At 36.4% G+C, this 22,411-nt stretch overlaps 1 protein-coding gene across 3 annotated transcripts; it reads right to left on the reverse strand.

Annotated features, from left to right (window-relative positions):
• Positions 1–1,177: 1,177 nt before the first annotated feature.
• LOC410497 (guanine nucleotide-binding protein G(I)/G(S)/G(T) subunit beta-1) lies at positions 1,178–21,844 on the reverse strand. Of its 3 annotated transcripts, XM_006562980.3 has the most exons (8): positions 21,361–21,844; positions 19,740–19,895; positions 11,587–12,077; positions 9,424–9,569; positions 9,034–9,327; positions 8,498–8,699; positions 8,161–8,377; positions 1,178–7,900 (listed from the first exon to the last, which is right to left on the reverse strand). In XM_006562980.3, exons 3-8 carry the CDS (start codon positions 11,644–11,646, stop codon positions 7,794–7,796), a joined length of 1,026 nt encoding a protein of 341 aa, XP_006563043.1. In that variant the 5' UTR covers positions 11,647–12,077; positions 19,740–19,895; positions 21,361–21,844; the 3' UTR covers positions 1,178–7,793. The 3 variants fall into 3 exon arrangements, with proteins under 3 accessions (XP_006563043.1, XP_393976.2, XP_006563042.1); XM_393976.7 differs by lacking the exon at positions 19,740–19,895; XM_006562979.3 differs by lacking the exons at positions 19,740–19,895; positions 21,361–21,844 and adding an exon at positions 13,327–13,823.
• Positions 21,845–22,411: the final 567 nt, after the last annotated feature.

The following is a 22,411-nucleotide window of genomic DNA, read 5'->3' on the forward strand; positions in this document are numbered from 1 at the left end:
GCGACTTCGAGAAAAATAACGAGGCGATCCATTTGTTTTCCCTTTCCCACGTTGGAAAATCGAACGAAAATTGATTGGGAACCCGTGATGGGGGATGAATCCCGTACGATTCACGCGAAACTTGGTCGAATTTGCAATCACGTCGGGGCGGAAAAAACGAATTGGATCGGTGGTGGAGTGGAGTGGAGTGGAGGGGGAACAGTTTGGCGAAAATATTTCGAACTCCTCTCGTTCGAATTCGCTTATCAGTCTTCTTTTATAATTCTAGTTCGAGAAAAAAAAAAATAACGTCGACCTCGTTTTGATTCTTCGCGTATTCTTCTTGATCCCTGTTTTTGTTTTTCAGACGAGCGCTCATCGGTCCCGAAACTAATTCGAATCGATTTTGTACGCGTTCAATTCCATTCTCTCCCACCCTTTCGCGGATGCTTGCTCGTCTTTGTACTGCAAACTTACTTACTTTATTTATTTATTTATTTTATTTTATTTTTTTTTTTGTTTTCTCTAAAAGAGGATTGTCATCGTGCGTTTTCGCGTCACTGCGTGAGGATAAGAAAAATATTCCATAAACGACACGTTATCGGAAATGTAAATATAAAATGCGAATGAAGATGTATGCAAGATCCGTAAGATGAATGAATATAAATATTTTGTAATCGAAGAGGGAGAATTAAAAAATTAAAATTAAAAATTAAAATTCGATGAGAAATAATCGGCACGATTGCAAATTCGAACGACAATTAACAGGGAAAGCAAAATTAACGCCGTGCTACGTGTACGACTCGCGACGTGCTTGACTTGGAGTTAAAAATTTGAGATCGTCTCGTCGAAGAATCAATGATAAGGGGAAACACCGTTTCCAACCAACTTTCAAACGTAAAGAAAAAAAAAAAAAACCTCGTAAAACATTGTCGAGAGGAAGAGAAAATTCGACGAAGAATAAAATTGATTCGGCATTTCATTGTGCGAAGCAACCAATTTGCTTTGGGAGAAATAAAAAAAAAGGATTAAAACTCGATCGAAATTCGCGCGAAATCGAGTGAAAAATCGATGTCCGCGATAACAGATGTGCGAGTGTTTAATAAATAAATAGAAATAATAATAATAGAAAAAAAGAAAAGAAAAAAAGAAAAAAAAGATTCGAAGTTTTCGAATTCTTTTTCTTTTTTTTTTTTCCCTTTCTTCCCTTTTTGTGCTCTTCTATCTCTGCCTTTCGCTATCTCATTAGACCCTGTTCTTCTCTTAAGTTGCATTCCCTATGCCCGATCTACTACAATCTCGCGTTAGAGAAACCGAAGTCGTAAACGTCGCTCTGCACTCTCGCACGAGGGTCTCGAACGAAATCTTTCGTACAAAGTGTAGAATCTCGTCGAGTGTAGAATTGTCTACAAAAGAGATACGAGAACAATTATTATGAAAAAACGTTATCTTGTAAACAGTGTTAAAATCTTAAGATAAACAATGTAAGACTCGCAACAGTATCAATAGAAATGGATTCTGACTAATAATATAGGATGCGTAATGCTTGTTCCTTGGCCCGCCGATGCTTTTTCATCCGTTCGTCTTCAAATTTAATATTTTTTTCTTTTTTTCTTTCTTTCTTTCTTTCCTTTTTTTTTCCCCGTTTCACACGCGTCGCTCGTGGGGAAAATCCCGCGTGACGAGATTCTCGAATCAAGGTCGTAGAAAAAAAATCGATTGGAATCCGATATTAAATTTGACGACGATCCCTTCTCCTCGTTGGACCGTGTCGAGAGGAAAAAAAGAAACGAATCTTCGCTCAACAAGCGTTGCTAATTAATATTCCAGGCGAAAATTCCAAACACTTTTCCCCCCTCTGACGGTCGGAAAAATCACTTTTTTCCTTTCCTTTTTTTTTCCTGCGACGCGCTTACAATGGATAACGATCGATATCGAATATTTTGTTTTGTTCTCGCTTGTGCACGTTTTTCTTTGGATAATTTGGCGACTCGATCCCTCGAACACACGTTTCATACGCGTTTATGTACATCGTCGAATGGGGATAATAATGTATCGTGTGAATACGTATACGTATATTTGCGTGTATGTGCGTGTGTACCGTGTGTGTATATATATATATATATGCCGGGAAATATGCGAATTGTTCCGAGTGAATGAATCATAGATGCCTCGGCTACGTTTTGCGTGTACACGCGGCATGGGGAGAGAAGAAAAACAAAACAAAAAAAAAAAAAGAAAAAGAATGCAAAGAATAAATGAACAAGGAGCGTTTGATGACTTCAGTCTTGCATAAAAATCAATCGCCGTAGGTTCGCTCTCAATGATTTCGTTTTGGTCGATTCCGCGTGTGATGTCTCTTCCTTTTTTCTTTTCTTTTGTTTTTTTTTTTAGATTTCTACGCACAATTCTCTTCTATATTGAAAAAACGAGGCGGATATACAGATACAGCTATGGCGATAGCTAAATGTACGAGAAACATTCATCAGGCGATATTCAGATTAAACTGCAAGTTTCTGAATAAACACACTACGTCGCACATTTCTTCTTCTTCTTCTTCTTCTAAACTTGAATTAGCTATTTAACGAATAGCGCGAATGCCTCCGGAATGTTCGAACGTTTCAAAGAATCGTTTCAATTTTTGAAAAATTTTAAGTAACGAATCTTTCCATCATTCCGTTCTTCTCGCTCGATCGAAACGATTCTTTCTTATGATCGTATGATTACCAAGTATCGTATTGATGACGATGACGATTGACAGGGGGCACCCACGAGACTCGAAACTACGCGTTGTAATAATAACGAAAATCGCGTAGAGAACGAGGATATCTATCCGTCGAGTCTATGAAAAATCTACCGTGCCTTTTACACGATCTTTTATATTCAAGGAAGGAAAACACGGACGCGCTTTCCAAAGGTGATAAAAAACAAGGGAAACGCGGACTTCGTGCCCCGTGAGAACAAGGGTGATCACGAAGGATGATCGTCCAAATGAGAGCTAATCTAGCCGTCGACAATAATTTATTATTATTTTATTTATATACTTGTTGTTATTATCATTTTTATATATATATAAAAAAGTGATGAAATCTTTGTAACTATCTATTTCATTTAACAATGAATACGTGCTTCCTCTTTCCTTATTCTTTTCTTAATACAAGCTTTTCTTTTCTTTTTTTTTTTCAAACGTTATGCTTCCGCTCTTTCGTCCTCCTCTTCATCCTACTTCTCTTTCATTTTTCCATCAGCTGCCATTTTCTTCTCTCTCTCTCTCTCTCTCTCGTTCTTTGGTTATGTCCTTCACTTAACTGCGTCAAGTGTTTCTTTTGTACATAACATACACACACTATATATTATATTTATATATATTTATATATATATATATATATCGTACTTTTTATATTTTGCTCCTAACTTGAAAGAGGCAGTATTGCTGATGGCTTCTTGTCGCCCATCGTAAAAGAAGTTATTAAAATGAGTTTCGCTGGCACGTCTTTCCATCTCTTCCCTCTTTTCCTCCACGCGTTCATCGATCCTCGCGTTGAAATAGGACCCAAAAACTGTTTCCTCGTTGGTGTTTCTCGTCGACGAGAAGGGATCAAAAAAATGGCGAAGAGAGAGAGAAAAAAGAAAAACACGAGAGGTCGGGGGTGTGATAACGAAGAAAAAAAGAAAAGAAACGAACAGTACATTAAAAAAATAACCAAAACGCCACGTTTCATTTTTTTCCAAGTACTTTTATTCACCTTATTACTCTTACGACTTCAGAAAGAAAAAAAAAAAAAAAAAAAAAAAAAAAAATTCCTAATTCCTCTCCTTCTTTTCTCTCTTTTTTTTTTCTTTTCCTTTTCTTTTTCACGCTGTTGTTCCTGATGATGATGTCACACAATCGATCCGTCATATTAAGTTATTTCGCGATTTCTCTTTTTCTTTCTTTCTTTCTTTCTTTCTTTCTTTCTTTTCTCCTGTGCACTCGACCAATCAAAATCAATCACTCGCATTCTTATGGCGCGGACAAGAGAGAGATACCGTCGAAAACGAAAATGATAAAGAGGAAACGAAACGAGTAACAAACTGTTCCATTTGCACAAAACGTTATGTGTTTCTGTTTTTTTCCTTCCATTTGAGATTGGATTATATTGTTGCGCGTGCCGTTACTATGACTAGAGACTTAATAAATCATTAATTTTGTATACTATATAGTCGTCGATAGTGTATGTATGTGTGTATGTGTATGTGTTTGTGTGTATATATATATAGTATATTTTTTTTTGCATTCGTACAAAGAATAAGAAACCATATTGCTTCGGTGGCTCGAGGCTTCGAAATACAAAAAACGAGAAACTTTCTCCGAGAGGCCACGGAATTGCGAAATACAAAAAGCACAGATCTTACGTTTCCAATTTTAACCTTTTTCTTTCTTTCTTTCTTTTTTTTTTTCTCTCGTTAAATATTTAAATATCCTTCTTCCTTCATTTTGAACGCCGCAATGTTTAGACAGACGCAGAGACAGTTAAATACTTCGTTCCAGTTAAAAATAGTGCACCATTTTCGAAATTTCATTGAAAATCATCGAAAATATTGAAGGAAGAAGGCCTTCGTCTCGTATTGGCGCGGAGGAAAGATCGTTTTTTTTTTTTTTTTTAATATCTTGTTATATTATTATTATTATTATTCTTTTTTTTTTTTTGCCTAATTGGTCGCTAGAGGATATGGAGGCGTGTGACATAAGCGCGATTAGTCGAAAAAGAGTGATATCAAAAAACTGATTTCGAACGTTATTGTTCAAGAAATTATCTCTTATTTATCTTCTCGTAACGCAATGTAGAATCAACGTCTTTAGAAACTCGTCAAATATTTCTTAATAGTCCCTTTAACAGTGTTTTTTTTTCTTTTTTAATCAGATTACACGTACTTGTTCGGTTAGGAAAACAATTGATTGGTTTTCGCATTCCGGGGGCCACGCTTCCCATGCTCGATCGGCCGTCCTTTCCCCTCACTAAATTGATGATCTCGATAGGAACTAACAGCGGTTCGAATATACATTTTAAAACAATTTACATCGAATTACGTAAGATCGTAAGAAACGATAATACTTTACATAACGTGATCGTGAGAATATTAAATGCAAACAAGAATGCAATAAAATATATAGATATATGTATAACGCAAAAATAGAACAATGTTACAATGAGAAAACGAATAGATATTGATGGTCGCAGCGTGGTCGCCGGAAAGCAATTGGACCGATGATCCTTCGGTACTGAACAAGTAGATTCACCATTATCTTCTTAGATACTTATATATTAAATATTAATATTATTATAAATTACAATCATCATTAATATTAATATTAAACATTATCATTAATAATTATTACTTTAAATGCATATACAGTTTAAACATGTAATTTCTTCGATAAAAACAGGACAGAGAATAGAGGGTGAGAGTAAGGAAAGGAGGAACGCAAAGGTGTGTGTGAATGAAGCGATGTGAAAGGAAGGAGGGACGAGTATACAGGGGGAGTATACAAGTGGGAGATACACGATAGGATATAGATAGATAGATAGAAAGCGAAAAGGAGAGATTAAAAAAAGGGGGGGAGGAATATCGAAGGATAAAACGATGATAAATCGAAGAAAAGAAAGAACGACGAGGGTGAGAGAGAGTTGTGGCCCGTGGCGTCGATCCGTGATTCTTTGGGTCCTATTTCAAAGGAACTTGTAGGATAACTTCTTTCGTCGAGAGAGAATACGTGTCTTTCTCGCACGTTACGAGGATTCTTCGATACAGGATCGACATAACAGAGAAAGATAAAATGGGGGACTCTTGCTTTGGCGAGAGTTAGGAGGAACTCTTCTCGGTCTCGCTGTTTTCTAATTGAAGAAACGGAGGATAGAGGCGAACTACGAACTAAATACACGTTACATTTAAATATCCCTTCTGTTCACACTTTATACTGGCTCCTCGCGAGCGTGCATTCGAATCAGCGACGAGGCGAAGTACGTTTTCTTTCTTTTTTTGCTCATCTTATTTATCGTGTTGTTAAATTTTATTTATTTATTATTCAGCGATATCCTTTGATAATTCGACAATTTTCAAATTTCGACGGGAGGTAAATCGAAGGAATAACTTTAAAGAAATATCTTTAAACTTTTTTTTCTTTTTTCTTTTTAATAATTTTACGTGGATTCGTTTGATTCGCATTTGAGCCACGTCCTCGAGATTTTATTTCGCGTATTCTTGCATCTGAATTTCGTCCACTCTCTAACAATCTCTGTTCAACTCGGACATTCACTCAATTTCAAACAAAGAGAAGAAAAAAAGGGACACAAGAATGTGTGTGTATACGTAAGATGGTCTATGGTAGATGTCTATACAAAATAAATAAAGGAATAGATCTATAAAAATTACAGATAATAATAATGCAAACTCGACGATTATAGTCACAAAAGATGATGCAATTCTTTGCGAATCTTTTTTTTTTTTCCCTTCTCCTTATCTATAGCCATCTTTTAAGAGGGTAAAAAAAAAAAAAAAATTCTCGATAAAAGAGGGAATTTAAAATCGAAATTTAAACGAGATAAAAAGGAAAGGGGAGAAAACGAAAAGAAGAGAAAGAAAATAATGATCGGAGATAGTGACTTGTATGTCGGGACTCGTGGATGACCCACTATGTACTTAATAGCAGATGCTTTTTGTTTGCGGTACTTCGCGTTTTGTGTGCAGATGTATGTATGTAGTTTTCTATGTACGTATTAATACACGTGCGTACGGTGTGCGTGTAGGTTGAATGCAATATGCGAGATTATCGTAATCTTGGCTGCTCGTCGACATACGTATATATATAATATATATATGTATATATAGTTTTCACGATCATGTTTACTTTTATGCCGTGCACGAGCGACCATATTTCCTTCTTTTTCTCACATCGTGTTTTCTCGCCTGGTACGACTTGCTTGCTTCGTGCGTGTCGAAAAAAAAAAAAAAAAAATGTAAAATCAACCGCCGGAGCAGCCATGTCGGCGCTTCATCGGCAGTGAACGCTCGGAACCTTTTTTCTTTTTCTTTTTTTTTTTTCTTCTTTTTTTTCTTCTTTTTTCTTTTTTTTCTCTTATTCATATAATAAAACGCTTCCGTAGCGACGTAGACCTCGGTGATGAGGAGTGTGTCGGGAATCGATTCTTATTTCAACCTTCGAATTCGGGAAGATCTTCGAGAAGATGCTATATCAAGATATATATATATATATCAACAGCACGTAACTCTTCGAAGTTGCCAAATAGTCCTTGAGAAAGGGGAGGAGAGAAAGGAAGTAACGCGCACGACATCGGAGAGATATGGCCGTCAGCCTTGGTGCTGCTCCCCGTTCTGTCGTTCTTCCTTTCACCACGCTTCTTTCTCGATCATCATCATCATCAGTCGTACGTTCGAATATATCGAACAGACGGTATATCCATATACTAGAAGCGCTGATATTCATGAGTGATTTTATCGCCGACTTTGCCACGTCGCCAGGTTAAATCGACGACGCGTTTCCGATAGTCCTTTTTACCACCACAACCCAAAACGTTCTTAAATTCGCTGCCGCTACCGCCGCTACTACCGTGGGTCTTTTTACTGTTGTTGTCTAACGGATGTCCAAACTTTCTGATCAACGTCAACTCCGGTGAACCGGGCGAGTAATTCGCCTCCGTTGAGGACACGGACACGCCGACTTCGGTGGCCAAGTGGTGGTACTTGATGCTTATACTGTATGCTGATTGGCTGTAGTTGGTTCTGTGGAGGAACGTCTTGGGATTAACCCCAAGTTAGTTCCAAATACGCAAAAATGAGTCCCATGAGCCCGTCCCTACTGCCATACCATCCTCCGTAACGCCCAGGCAAGACACACGATTATCGTGACCGGCAAGAATTCCTGTAAAGTGAAGGAAAACATTTGGAAACGAGCTCACTTTTTCTGCTGGATTTTTTTCTACATGTACGATAACGTAAGAAATACTTTATTCGTCGATATTTCGTCCGATAAAAATACTGCGTGTTGAAATAATTTTAATTAGTTCTTGTATCGATTAAAAATAGATAGAGAAAAAGAATCAAATTAAAGAGAAGGGCTTAAAATAAAGTTTCTCTTCTCTTCTAAAGGCAATCTTCGATGTTGAATGGAACTAAACGTACCGGCTCGTTCAGCCTTCATGGAATCCCAAACGTTGCAGTTAAAATCGTCGTAGCCGGCCAGCAATAATCTACCGCTCTTGCTGAACGCCACGCTAGTGATACCGCAGATAATATTGTCGTGACTGTACATCGCCAGTTCTTGATCTGCCCTAATATCGAAAAGTCTGCACGTTGCATCGTCTGAACCCGTCGCGAAAGCGTATCCATTCGGGAAGAACTGAATAATAAGATGAAATTTCCATTAAAATATCTGATTTTCGTTTATCGTGTCGAATTCTATATGTAAAAAAGAATAATTATCTAGAAGATTGACGATACTTAAAAAGATAAAATTTACCGTAACAGCGTTTATGTCGCTCTCATGGCCTGGGAAAGTTTGTTTGCAAGTTCCTTCACGAATGTCCCATAATTTTGCACTAGCATCACACGCACCAGACACGAATGTGCGTGTGTCAGGAGCCAGAGACAGGGACATAACGTCACCCGTGTGTCCAATAAAGGAGGTGCATTGTTGACCAGTTTCTATATCCCACAGGGCACTGATCAAGAAGAAAAAAAAAAAAAAAAAAAAAAAAAAAAAAAAAAAAAAAAAAAAGAAACATAATATTTTGACATAATTCACATACTTTTACACGCTGTATAATTACCGATCGGAGAATGAGAACTGGAAACAATAAGGGAAAGGATGGAAAGGCTGGGACATCTTTTTATTTTATATTCATTTTTAAGTCATCTTCCTAAACGAAATAAATCCATGTTCAGCGGAATCGTTATTCAAGTAAAACAGTAGTAGTGCCAATTAGAAACTTAGATTCAGATCAACGATTATGGTGACAAAATTATAAATACGATATAAAAATAAATGTTTCTTACCAAGTCATATCGCCAGAACTAGTGACAATTTGGTTGTCGTCGTAAAATCGACAGCAAGACAAGTACCCAGTGTGACCTGGGAGTTCTCTGCTAACTCTTACATTTCCTTCCCTAGTTTTTAGACTATAGATGGAACAAATGTTATCCAGCCCACCGCAGGCTACGAAACTACCTGATGGCGCGTACGCACAGGTCATCACCCATGAGGAGCGCAAAGGGATTGCGTGAACTTTGTTGGTGGTATAACTATCCCAAACGATCAATTTTCCATCTTGCGATGCTGACACTAAATTTCTGCCAATGAATAATAAACGTATGAATATTTCTCCTTCGCTTTTAACAGATAAGAAATACATTTAAAATAAAAAAAAAAATCACGGTTGAAGATACCTTGAGTCACTGCCCCAGTGCATGGCATAAATCTTGGCTAAGTGACCACGAAGTGTGCGTCTCGTACGCATTTGTATCCGGCCGATAGGCTCCATGCCCGACGTGGCTTGGACCAACGTCGTATCGCAAGCTGCTTTTCTGGCATCCTGAAAAACAGATATAAAAAGAATATGTATAAAAGATCGGTTCAACAAATTTCACGTAATTCAACAAAAAAGTTGATTACTTCTAAAACATTATTAAGTGAATGTACTTTAAATAAAGAATCATTTAATTTGCCTTACATGGAAGAAGAAATTTTCAAATCCAATTGACAAATACGTCAAATTGAACAAGTTAATTTAAAAAGTTCTAACAAATTTCAAAAAAACGAATTCACAAATTGTGAACGGATTTTAAAGCTAGATTTTAAAGCTCCTCAGACCGGTCTCTTCGGATGACTCAGAATGCAATGATGCACTTAACAAGGGGAACAGTGGAAGCATTTACGGGTCACTTTAAGGATCCTAATTAACATTGTTTTACGCTGACATAAGAAATATGACCATACTTCGATACCATTTCCAGTAATATTTCGCGCTCGCGTCGAATTATTCTCGATTGTTCACAATTAAACGAGCATGAAAGAAGAGGCATGTATAAATTATGGAAATACTGTTACAGGGTATTTAAGAACGTGCATTCTACGTATTACGGTCGCGTATTACCCGTGCACGCCTGACGATGCGTGTAATTTCACGCACGCACGAAGAAGGGTGAAAGAGTGAAACAGGTGGTGAGGAGGAACAAGATAGGACGTGAGTAAGCGGGTAAGAGAGAAAAAGAGAGAGGCAGAGCGAGAGAGAGAGAGAGAGAGAGAGAGAAGGAACGGTGGCGTATTGATTAGAGTGAAGCGACGGTTATGCCGCGCCCTACCACCACCACACGCTACATCACTACCACCTCTGACAATGAGTTTCATGTTTCCACCACCATATAAGTAGTAGAGAATTCACCGATTGTCATCGACAAGTATTTTCCAAACGGTAAGAATCGAATCGAGTTATAGATCATCTTGCGATCGACAATGATCATTCGATGATCGAGTAGTTGATATTAAAAAAAAAAAAAAAATACGAATGATTTTTAAGAAATTATATTATTATATGATTCTGAAGATAGATTTTTTTTTTTGTTTTTTAAAAGGAAATGAAAATAGATAGTGTAATTGATGAATGGAATGGAATGTCCAAGAATATTTTTCGATTTTATATTTTAAAATAACATATGATTATCGTGTGATTCAATTTCAATCAAGTTTCGAGCAAATAAATTTGATGATTTTTCATTATTCTTTATAGGTGCTATAAATAATATCGAATATTGATTTCTAAAATTTAAAAGAAATTAGAAATGTAATTGAAGTATAAATAAAATAGAATAATAAGAAAGAAATATTGTTTTAATAAACAATAGTTTGTGATTTTCCAATCGTCTAGGATCGGATAAAATAAAAAATAAAAAATTACTGGCTCGTCAGAGAGAGAGAATAAGGGTCGGTTGTTTAATGCCAAGTGCACTTCTAGCTGAGAGACGCCCTAGACTTTTTTTTTTTATTAAGACAATGCACCGCTGTTGCATGTAGAACTGTTGCTTTTTGCCTCGTTGTTTTGGAGATTGCCGGCAAATATTCGAAATGCTACAATTTTAATTAGCTTACCTAGTCTATAATTAAGAGATTATCGAACGAATCAGAAATCTCTAATTATAATAAAATATTAAATATCGAAATTAAAACGAGAATCACCGCCCAATATTATCGCGAAAATACTATCTCTTACGGTTTATAGATAATATATTGACAGGAAATAGTCGAGATATGAAATTCCATAGTGCTTAGTTAATACAATCAAACGAATTGATTGTGAACAAATTACATTCGCTATGATCATTTTGTGACAATTATATACTTAAAATTATTCTTCAAGTACTCCATTATACAAAACTATTTGCTAAAATAATTTTCATTCATCTTGTAAATTTGGACATGGATATACATGATTAACATTGTCTTTTATCCCTGAAAATTAAATTTACCTTCTAAAAATTATCTAAAAAAAAAAAAAAAAAAAATCCTACATAAATTATCTATTCTCAATAGACATACAATGAGAATCAACTTACTCGAATGGCATTTTTCAGCTTGTCCGATTCCTGACGTAGGGATTCGAGCTCGCTGCTCATGATGCCTGTCTAATGATGCGCTAAGCGTGACTACCCGTGAAGGGTGGAAAAGGGTGTTTCTCGAGGAGGAGGTGGTACACCTCCAACAAAGCCTAAAATGTGATTTTTCAGGAATGGATTAATCCTATTTCGTATGCCTTCTTGCTCGAAGGTGGTTGGGGCCCAGTGTCACGCCGTCGACGACGCTTTCTTCGATGGCAGATAGACGCTCTCGAATTTTCCACAACCGGGGATGGGAAAGGTAGAAAATAGAAGACGATCAAATTTCCTTCTCCAGCGGGTCGCACCAGCCTTTTCCAGTCGTTCTCTCTGATCTGTTGCTGTCGCGGCTTCCGTTTCCGCCGCTACCACCGGAACCAGAGTCAGACCACCGCTGACTCTCCCGCCCCACGCGCCAGCTTCGATACCTCCTAGCGAGACCGTTGCCACCCCTGAAAGCAGAATCACAGAAATTACTCGTAATTGCCTCTAGAATTTTTTTTTTTTTCTCTTTAAATCAAACAGCTTAGGACAAGAGTTTTCTCAGAGGTTAAAGAATTGATTGACTTAAGCTTATTGGATCAAATGATGATTCATAAGAATAGGTTTAAGATTAATCACTTGGATAACCGACTAATATAAAAGAATCAATATAAAGGAATGTAAGATACAATGGATTATTGATTTTAATAATGATTGAGTTAAGAGATATCAAGATAATGATCAAAAGATTTCAATATTGAATAGTAATATTGAGTAAAATTCTGATATATTTATATTAATTTCAAACTTTATACTATTATCAGAAGAAATACACAATCAATGTTGATTATTCTATTTTTATTTAACCTATATATTTCTATAATATAATTTCTCTCTCTTCTTATATATTTTTTTGTTTGTATATTAATAGACTATCATTAAACTTTAATCGTTGAATAGTGTTCTAAATTATTTATGTAAATTGTTTCATCTTTTCTGTCTAAATCTAATGTTGATATACATATTTTCATTAATATTAGAAAAAAATTGTTTTGTGAAACATATACGTAAAGAGCATCGTATTACATTTTTTAGGTGCTATTTTTAACTAACGAACCAACCGTCTGGACCAAAATAATGTACCAACTTCTGGAAAATGTAAATAATTTAAAAGAGTTCATACTTCCTGTTCTCCTTTCCACATACTTTCTTTGACTTTTAGTCAATCTTTAACATAATATTCATTCAATGTGAACAACAATCTCACCGACAACTTAACTTTTTAAGCTACATTGAAATTTTGTGGCAACGAGTGTCCTTCACCTCCAAAAAGTCTCACAACCCGGGGAACCTAAGGGTTGTCGATCCAACGCAAGGTGTTCTCATTTTCCGGAACCGATAAAATCATTTGGCGCATGAGCAAACATCGTGAAATGAAATATAATACTGGGTATCTAAAAGAAAAAAAAAGAAAAAAAAAAAAGAAAAAATTCGTAAAAAGGAAGAAATCTTGATAAACTTTTCCTTTGACCTTTATAAACTTCCAAGAATAAAAAAATCTCTTCTAACAAATTTTTTGAAATAACTCGATTAACATTCTTTGCTACGATTCATTTTTTTCCAATCACTATATCTTTAGCTTCATAAAAAAATGTATAAAATTTTTGCAAGATGCAGCAAATTACACGAAAAAGACGCATAAGATCCAGCAGCACTCACCCGCTCCGTCCGCCTTCCACTCCTGTCAGAGCGTCATGAATCCCGAACAAACATAACCTCTCTGCGTGGAAGGTTCGTGCAGAGAGTAAAGGGTGGCCTCTCTGAACCCGTCGTCTACCGCCAGATTGCGCCGTCGATGGAACGTTAGCGACTAGCAGAAGCGTCCAAGAGAAAACCGGAAGAAAGAGCACTTTTCTAGCAGGAATCGAACACAGGTACGCGCACGCACAAGAAGCGGTCAAATGCGGCCATTGGTGGTGCTAGCTTTCTTTTCATGCCGCGTTCACAGAACCGTGGAAGCGACGAATCGATGAAGAGTCGTGGCTCGCCCCACTAGTCTATCTCTCTCTTTCACTCACGCGCTTTCACCCTCTCCTTTTCTCCCTCAAACTTCTCCCTCTATCGTTCGCTATCCCACACTATCCTTCTTCGTCTGTTGTATGCACGCTCGGTAAAAGAGCACAGTAAGCGAGTGTGTATCTTCAATGTGTATCTTCCTGAATGATTCGAAAGGTGGATAAAAAGCTTGAGATTTGTACAAAGAGAAGACTGGAGGTACGATGAGAACTGGACACAAACTTCGAGACACAGTTTCGAACCACACCCAGGGAGGACGTGGTTTCGAGAGAAGACCGCCTGGGCAGATGAAACGGACAGAGGGAAGGGATGAGCGACGCTGGCGCCACGGCGCCCGTCGTGTACCGACTGACTACCGGCGTCGCCACGACGCCATTGTCGGTCGTGTGACAGGTTGCCGTTGGCGGTAGCGTGTTCAGAGATTGTATTAATCGCTGTTTAACACGATCCTAGGAGAGACTTGGTTGTGATCGATTCGAACACAGAGGGATTAACGTGGTTAGTTTCTTGGAAAATAAATGCAGAATCGAAGGTATATGTTCTAAATATTTGGTCATCTTGGTCTTCCAGATAACCCTGGAACTATTTTAAGAAATATACATTTGCTAGCATTCAGGAAATCACATAGGTTTGTTATTTGAAAATTTCGCTGAATCATAGAAACGAATATTTTTATTTCCTTATTTTATATATCTAATAGTAAAACTTTTTTTTTTCCGATTAATCATTTTTTATTAAAATTTTTGTTAATTGTATTGTATGATACTATTGATTTTTATGCGCAAGATTAAATTTTATTTATAATCGTATGATTTTTTTAATCACAATATATTAAATGTCAAAATTATAAGATATAATATCATTTTGTTTCATATTATATTAAATCTTGGAAGATATACGAGAAACTTTTGTTGCCAAACAAAATTAGATAGCAAGCAATTTGAAATGTTATCTAGTATTCGAAGTATCATTGGTCCTTGTAGTACGCCAAGTGCTATAATATTCCATTAATCTTCGAGAAATTGATATTACGTGTCGACTATTGCCTACGAACGATAGAACAAAATACTTAATATACGAAACTAGACCACATCTATATTATCGCAAAGAGTTGCAACTACGTTACACAATTCTAATAATCCTCATGCAACTAGAACAGATCGCAGTAAGAATGCTTAATTAACGATCCAGAACATCTTTGTTAAATGCAACAGAGAAAACCTCAAGTCCATCACGTTCGACCTATATTTCTCTTAATCTTATCAAGAAAAAAGGAATCAACATTTTTCTCTACGCTATAGAATCTGTGCGGATCGTCTTGCTTTGTCATTCCTCAGACATTCATCAGTGGGGGAGGCTGGTTAGACCTATCTAACAGAAGAGTTTTCTATCGTAGGGATCCCCAGGCCTTTCTACACGCGTTCCCGGATGCACGAATGGGAGCAACAGTTGAACCACGCGGGTCAACGTCCAATACGATCTCTCTCTCTCTTTCTCTCTCTCCTATCCCCATCTGCTTCGTCCCGGCTGTATACAACCGCGAGGCTGCCAAGTACCTCACACCAGGCGTACACTTCGACCAAGTCCCTGGCACGGCCCAACGGTTTTTACAACGGACGAAAAAGAATGGGAGAAGCCACGAAAAGATCTAACTGAACGACGACGTGCAACGTGTGTCGACGATCGTCGTTGGGACGCCTGTTGGCATTGCACCTGCCAAGAGTTCGTTCCAATGAATGCTCGCCTCTACCTTTATTTCCAGTACACATAGCAGTGTTTATTTATCCCTCGACTACGGAAAAGGATCATTTCTGCCAAAAGAATCGTACACAGACGATTCCTGAAAATATTTGATTCCCAATATTGCACTTGTTGTTCCCCTACTTGTTTCTTCCTTGAAAGAAGAGGAAAGTAAATCGTTGCAGTCGAGACTCTTCTAAAAATTATATCAATATTCTCAAGATGAAACGTATTTTTCTTATAGAAGAAAATAACTGGAAAAATTATGTATGTAATTTTTTCTTTTTAGATTAATCTTCTGAAGATAAAAGTTGTTATGTAATTTAGAAATTATAACGAAAGGAGAATGGTTACATGTGAAATGGTTACAATGAAATAGATACTAAGGATATTAATTACAAACTATTCTTAGATAAAGAGGCTTCGTTACCGCGGAACTGGCTCTGTCTACGGAATGATATTGTGGTATTACAGCTGATGACTGTAATTCACATCAGCATGACCTACTTTTCGAACGCGTAGAATCGAGGAGGATCAGTTTGCAGCCAGTGCAAAAGTGGCCGGGACTTTTAGTCGCGTTAATAAACTTCTTATCGATTCAACAACAAGAGCGGAAAAACAAAAGCCATCGAATTGTATCGAATCCTTAACGAACGATTAAAACACGATATTTGCCTTCTGAAATTACGGCGACCTTTGTCACGTGTGCTGTGCTGAACACGAAATAATGAACAAGAATATTTTTCACCCGAGTTCTCAATTTTTAGCACAATGTCTTAGAATAGTACGCGCATAAAGAACACGTTGGTTTAAAATAAATTTGTGACGCAAGCCGATCGATCTATCAATCAATCCTCAAACAGGTATCGCAAAGAGGAAAACTTGTTCGTTTTCTTTTGACGCTCGATTTCCCCTTAAAAGCCCCCGAACAGACGTAGACAATGATCGAACGTAATCACGGAACGTTTAATTCATGGTTATCGAATATTGATTAAAAGCGTTTAATGCACTTTTGTTACGAACGTGCACAAACACAATGAAAGTTCGATTATTAGGGAAAGTATCCCCGCTATTATCATCAATTATTGTAGGTAAAGAATAGAAGATAAGTTCGATTACCACCACCAGCCTATGAACAATTCATAATCATTGTAATATATATATATCTAAACTATATTTCAGCCACATTTACAGACACAACTGTTTTTTTCCAACTTGGTCGAAGTATCGTCAATCGTGTACGAAGCGAAAGTGTAAATTATGGATTTACTTTAATAAAAGAAATCTCGAAACCTTCAATCGTATATCCCCAGTATACCCTACTTTGTAAAGGTGAAGAAGGGATATCTCTGATGGAGGATATTTTTTACATGAATCGATCGATGCCTTTTCTTGGGGAAAATATTGTCCCAAATCTATATGTTATACTTGGATCTTTGTTGATGTATATATCTACAGAGAGAAATCGAATCGATCGAGAATCGGTACACAAGCAGAGCAGAGCAACGAGCTATCAAAAATTCGTATATTTCTCGTAGGTTACGGACTATAGAGCGGTTCGACGTTGAAACGGTAAAACGAGAAAATGGAGCAATTGAACGAGATAGAGCAGGATGAGAGATACGATGCGGAGAATTTACAGCAGGTGAATGACGTCAAAATGCGAAGCGTGACGTCAGAAAGTAACCTGAATATGGGACTCCTCGTGTCAAGATTTTTCGTTCATTTCTAACCTTGCTCTTTAAACCTTGGATTAATTAAATTTCTGATGAATTCATTTTGACGCGTGTTTCATTTCTTTAAGGATATCTTGTAAGGCATTTAATTTTCCTCTTTTAATTCAAAGCATGATTCCATAAGATCCAAAAAAAACATCTTTATGAATGAATATATTCTTAATAACTTGTTCAAACTTGATCACTTTTCTTCTGAAAAAAGAAAGAAGAGAGATTATTATATTTAATCTTCAGTTGATTCAATTGATTTTTGAAAATATGAAATTGTACTTTTTTATGTAACTTATTTGTACGAGCTAATATCTTGGAGAGATTATAAAAATATCTATAAAAATATTTATACGAATATGAAAGATTGAATTTTCCACGATGCAAACTGTATCATGGGAGTGCAAATATGTGTTAAGAAATTAAGCTGCAAACAGATCGTTTCGCTATTTTTACGAATCACTGTGACGTCAGAAGAAGATAGGAGAGCAAAGCGGGAATTTGAATGTTTGGATTATCCAAGAATCCAGAAGGCTCGTGGACCAGTTCAAAGGAAATTGGGCTGTTGTAAAGACAAACAGGTTTGTTTGTCCTCCCTAATCTGGTTATTATCATCCACGTTCAATTCAATCCTTGTATCTTAATTGAAATCTCTGTAAAAAAAAAAAAAGAATCTTATTCTTACATCCAATTTATTCACTTTTTCTAATTGAACCCTTTCGTTAATTCACAACAAAGTGTGATGAAAAAAAAAAAAAAGAAATTTAACAATTTCAGGAACTGATTCGATCCCAAAACTCGCGTAAATTGAAGAAGGGCTTTTAAAATCAGCAACTCTTCCTTCGATTCCTTTTCACTGATTCGTCCATTAAACGTGCAGAAAGAACAATTCGTGGCGGACGAGGAGAACGTGTAACAGGACGTGACCCCGCAATGAAGTGGGGTCGGAGGGGGTTGGAGGGTGCCAGGAAAGAAGGGAATTTGCTAGTTGTGTACGTCATTGGCATTACTTTCGCATTGACTAAGTACTTGACGACCTACTAACCGTCCTACGAAACGTGATCCTCATTAATTCTTTTGTATCCGTCGACGAGACATCTCGTTCGCTTATTTTTTAATATTTAAAAGTGAATGTCGTTAAGAAGAAAAAAGAAGAAGAAGAAGAAGAAGAAGAAGAAGAGGAGGAAGAAAAAAAGAATTATTTTCTAAAAGTTTAAGACATTTCACGTTTAATATTATTCATTACTTCTTATCTTGTGGCGCGATGTTGATAATGCATTATTCATAGAAGATATCTTGCGGTTTGTTTTTCAATATTTACAACCGAATATTATTTTACATATATAAGAAAAAAATGAAGAAAAAGAATAATGACAATATTCTTATAATATCTCTAAAATGTAACACATACATTATTATTGTTCTTCAAAATACTAATCGTTCTTATGAATGCATGCTCTGATGTAACTCCTACTATTGTTACGTTTTTAAAAGTACGCATTTACTAGTTTTATTTATATATCCATTAGCAAATTCCAGACGAAAAAAACTATTTATTCCTTTTTTTTTTTCTACTTATCACAGAGCCACTAAAAATTTATTTTTAAAGATTCTACGTATGAGATATTTCGTAAATTCGTTTTAATCTCAGATTTTTGATAAAATATTTCGCAACTGAATGGCAAAATACGTCTAATACAAATAAATACGAGAGAATTTGAAAATTATTAAAGAATATTTCGGATATTTTATATGCCCCCTTATCTCAAGTTAGGATTTGACACGAAAGATAAGCATTATTTCCATTTGTCGAGCTTACGCTAAACAGTTTATCTCCGTTTAGAGTGGAAAAATAAAATCATTTTGGAAAAATACAAGCAATTAAAACTCGTAATATTCTCCAGATGGAGTTTTATTCGAAGCAAATGATCGTGATACTATGTAGATGCATACGATGCATAGACATCAATCATAAATATTTACACAGCGTACTCGCGATTTTTTATCTATCGGGTAAGCAAATCATTTGTAGTCGTAATGTAATCAAGTTTTTTCTCGATCGAAAGTGTAAAAGACCGATAACAGATATTATCGACGTCGTATTTCACAAGTGAAACACTATCAATTGAGCCAAAGACACCACTTGTCTTCGAGACTGCGACGACTTTATATTTCGAACCAATTAAAGACGATTAAGATAGCTGCTGCAGCAATTGGTCGGCCAATCGCGGCGCAGCCTTTGCTCTACACTGCCTTACGTCCCTTTTTCTTTTTTTTCTTTTTTTCTTTTTTCCCTTTCCTCAGTTTGTTAGTATATGAGTCAACACGGTTTTAATCAAAAGTTTGCAGAGAATATTCAACCGTTTCCCTGTACAGCTGCTCTCTCTTTCACTCTTCCGAGAAATTATCCAGGCAAATTAGTGTTCCTTCTTTTATCAAAGAGACCGTGTCCAAACAGTTGCAACGAGATAATGTTAATTTGATAAACCGATACCACTCTATAGAAAGAATTATCACCTCGGTTGACAAACAAAAGATAATTAGAATAACATCGAAAGGAATTCACACAAGTTTGAAAAGAAAATTCCTGACCTGATATCGCTTCTCTTTCCAAACGGAGCACGTTATAGTAAACGATAGTGCAAAATTATTGGACAATAATTCAAGGTCTTCGCATCCGCCCGATTGCATTTCCTTTGTCGTTCGTTTCTCCCATGTGACTCATTGCCGATGGAAATAACGTAACCTCTGAAAAGTACGGTAAAAAAAAAAAAAGAAAATAAAAAAGAAAATAAAAAAAAAAAAAAAAAAAGGAGGAAAAGAAGCAACGCGACGATAACGAAGATATATTGCGTGCGATTCTGGTCGTTCGAGTCGCTTTTAAGATCGATCACCTTGAAAACGACTGGTAACGTAAATATCGCTTTCACGATTCTTAGAAACGCGACACAAGCTTCAAGGCGATGCTTGAATTAAAAACAGGTGCCTGTAATTTCATTAACTCTTGTTATACCTTGTTTACATGTATGTATATATATATATATAAATTATAACGTTAGAAATTAATTCTACGATCTACGATTATTCGAGAATTCAACTGGATCCTAATTTTCAGCCTCGAGCAATAATTAGAAAATATACTGGATGATGAAAGTGTCATATTTTTGGAGAACACGTGTAGTCGATGTATAAAGACACATCGTGGTATTTTTATCTCGCGGATTCACGTTTTTGCGAAAAGTAAATTCGCGCTTCTAATATAAAAAAAAATTAGTTTATTTTCATTTAAACTTCATATTTAACGTTACACAACATTCACTTTATTACGATTTTTATATCGTAAGATAATTCACATAGATTGTTTCGCAATTAAATAAGTATCAACAATAGCATATCTCAATGATTATGTTTCGCGCCATCTTACCAATATTTTTTTATATTGAAGTGAGAGCAAGTAATGATTAATTTTATTTTTAATAACAAATTGAAATTTGATTGATAAAGAAATTCGTAAAGATAAATAATTACGTGAATTAAATACAGTACAATACAACACATAAATTAAATAAAGATTAAATATAAAAAGGAAAAAAGAAATAAGATTGTGATAATTTTATACATAAAACATAAAATATATTCATAATAAAAACAAGACTGTGTATTAACAGATAATGAAATACTGACGCTTGTACCATGTAAATTAATGAGTATTGATCTCCTATGTAAATTTGTAGTAATCTCAGATATCGTTAGCTAAGCAAAAATTCTAATAACGATATAATTTATCTTGCGTAATCTGCTGTTGCTTATCAAACGAGCTTTCGCTCTTATTCCTTCTATACTGTGAAAAATTCTTGAACGAGGAAAGTTCAACTTAAGCAGGAAGAATCTCATTATCGCGGGAGCCGGTACTGACTCACATCGACAAGTCGAGAAATCTAAATTACCAACATTTTTCACGTTTAAAGAAAGTTATTAAAGTTATTTCTGCATTCGAAATATTAGACGCCCAACTATACGAGAGAAACGTAACCGATGTTAAAATAACCACGATGACGGAACAGGAAAATTTGACAGCGTAGCCTAGGCGGTCGCCATGTTGGCTATTCCGATCAAGTCGAAGGGCCAGCCAGGGCCAATCGTCGTAATGGTTTTCACGCTTATTCGAAACGGAAAATTACGAGTTATTGCGAAGAAATGTTTGTTATCGTACCTGGAGCTCCCTAACGGAGCCTACGGTTGCTTAAATTCCCGACTCGATATATCAGCTTTTCGTATCCACGAACAGCTCCTCACTCTCTCCCTCCTGCTGCGGCGGGCCTTCTTCCTAGCCTCGACTTCTCACATCGATGACTATGCACTTTCCTTTTCACACCTCTCCGTCTCGAACAACGTCGAGAAACAGAGCGAATGCACTCGGCGACGACGCCTTAATGACCGAAACAAGTCTGTTTCACTACGAGACTATCTCTCGCGACAACACCGCGACTGCCACTACTTTTTAAGGTTAACCGTCACTGCGTGAACTGTACCGACAAAGACGGGCACAACGTATACCGCGAGCAGTTATTACTAGTCGAATAATACGACGATCAGACGAATGTTTTCATGAATAAAAACTGTACGAAGCAAGCGGAGCTGCTGTTGCTGCTACTGCTGCTTCACGGCTCTGGCGGGCGGCAGGGCGGGGCTCCGTGCTTCGAGTTTGGTAGACCCCGTATTTCCCGAAGTCGCCGGCTCACGAAGATGCCCGAACATCAGTGGCGACTCCTTCGGCTTATTTCGTGCGCCGCCATTTTCGAACGCAACTGTGACAGTTTGGTGCCATCGATACGAAGTTACCTCAATCGTAGAAAATTCAAGTTTAACAAGTGTAAATCGTTTCTTTTTGATAATTAGTGATTATGAAAAGCTACTACTTTACGGTGTGCGTGTTTTTTTGATGAAGATGGTGACTGATACGAGAAACTGAGTGAAAAATCGTCGGATGAAGTTATTCCATTGGTAAGTCATGGCATCGTATAAAATTTTCGTTCTTCGTATAAAAATTCTTTTTCCCCAGTTGAAATATTAATTTGAATTAATGATCAAATGAGTATTTGAATTTGAATTTATATTTCAAAGATAAAATTCGAACATATATATGTATATATTCCATTTACATAATATATGTATTTTAATATGCGATTTATTATAATTTACATTTATTATTTTAAAAATTAAATACATATAGTTTATGGAACATGGAATATTTCGATTTTAAT

Source organism: Apis mellifera, linkage group LG14, assembly GCF_003254395.2.
Source record: "Apis mellifera strain DH4 linkage group LG14, Amel_HAv3.1, whole genome shotgun sequence".
In the NCBI taxonomy this organism is placed as follows: Eukaryota; Metazoa; Arthropoda; class Insecta; order Hymenoptera; family Apidae; genus Apis; species Apis mellifera.

Coding starts and splice junctions, on each gene's coding strand:
- LOC410497 (XM_393976.7), bottom strand. CDS start 11,646: ATGAGCAGCGAGCTCGAATCCCTACGTCAGGAATCGGACAAGCTGAAA. Junction 9,570..11,586: donor AGCTGAAAAATGCCATTCGA/GTAAGTTGATTC, acceptor TCTGTTTTTCAG/GATGCCAGAAAAGCAGCTTG. Junction 9,328..9,423: donor CACTGGGGCAGTGACTCAAG/GTATCTTCAACC, acceptor ATTCATTGGCAG/AAATTTAGTGTCAGCATCGC.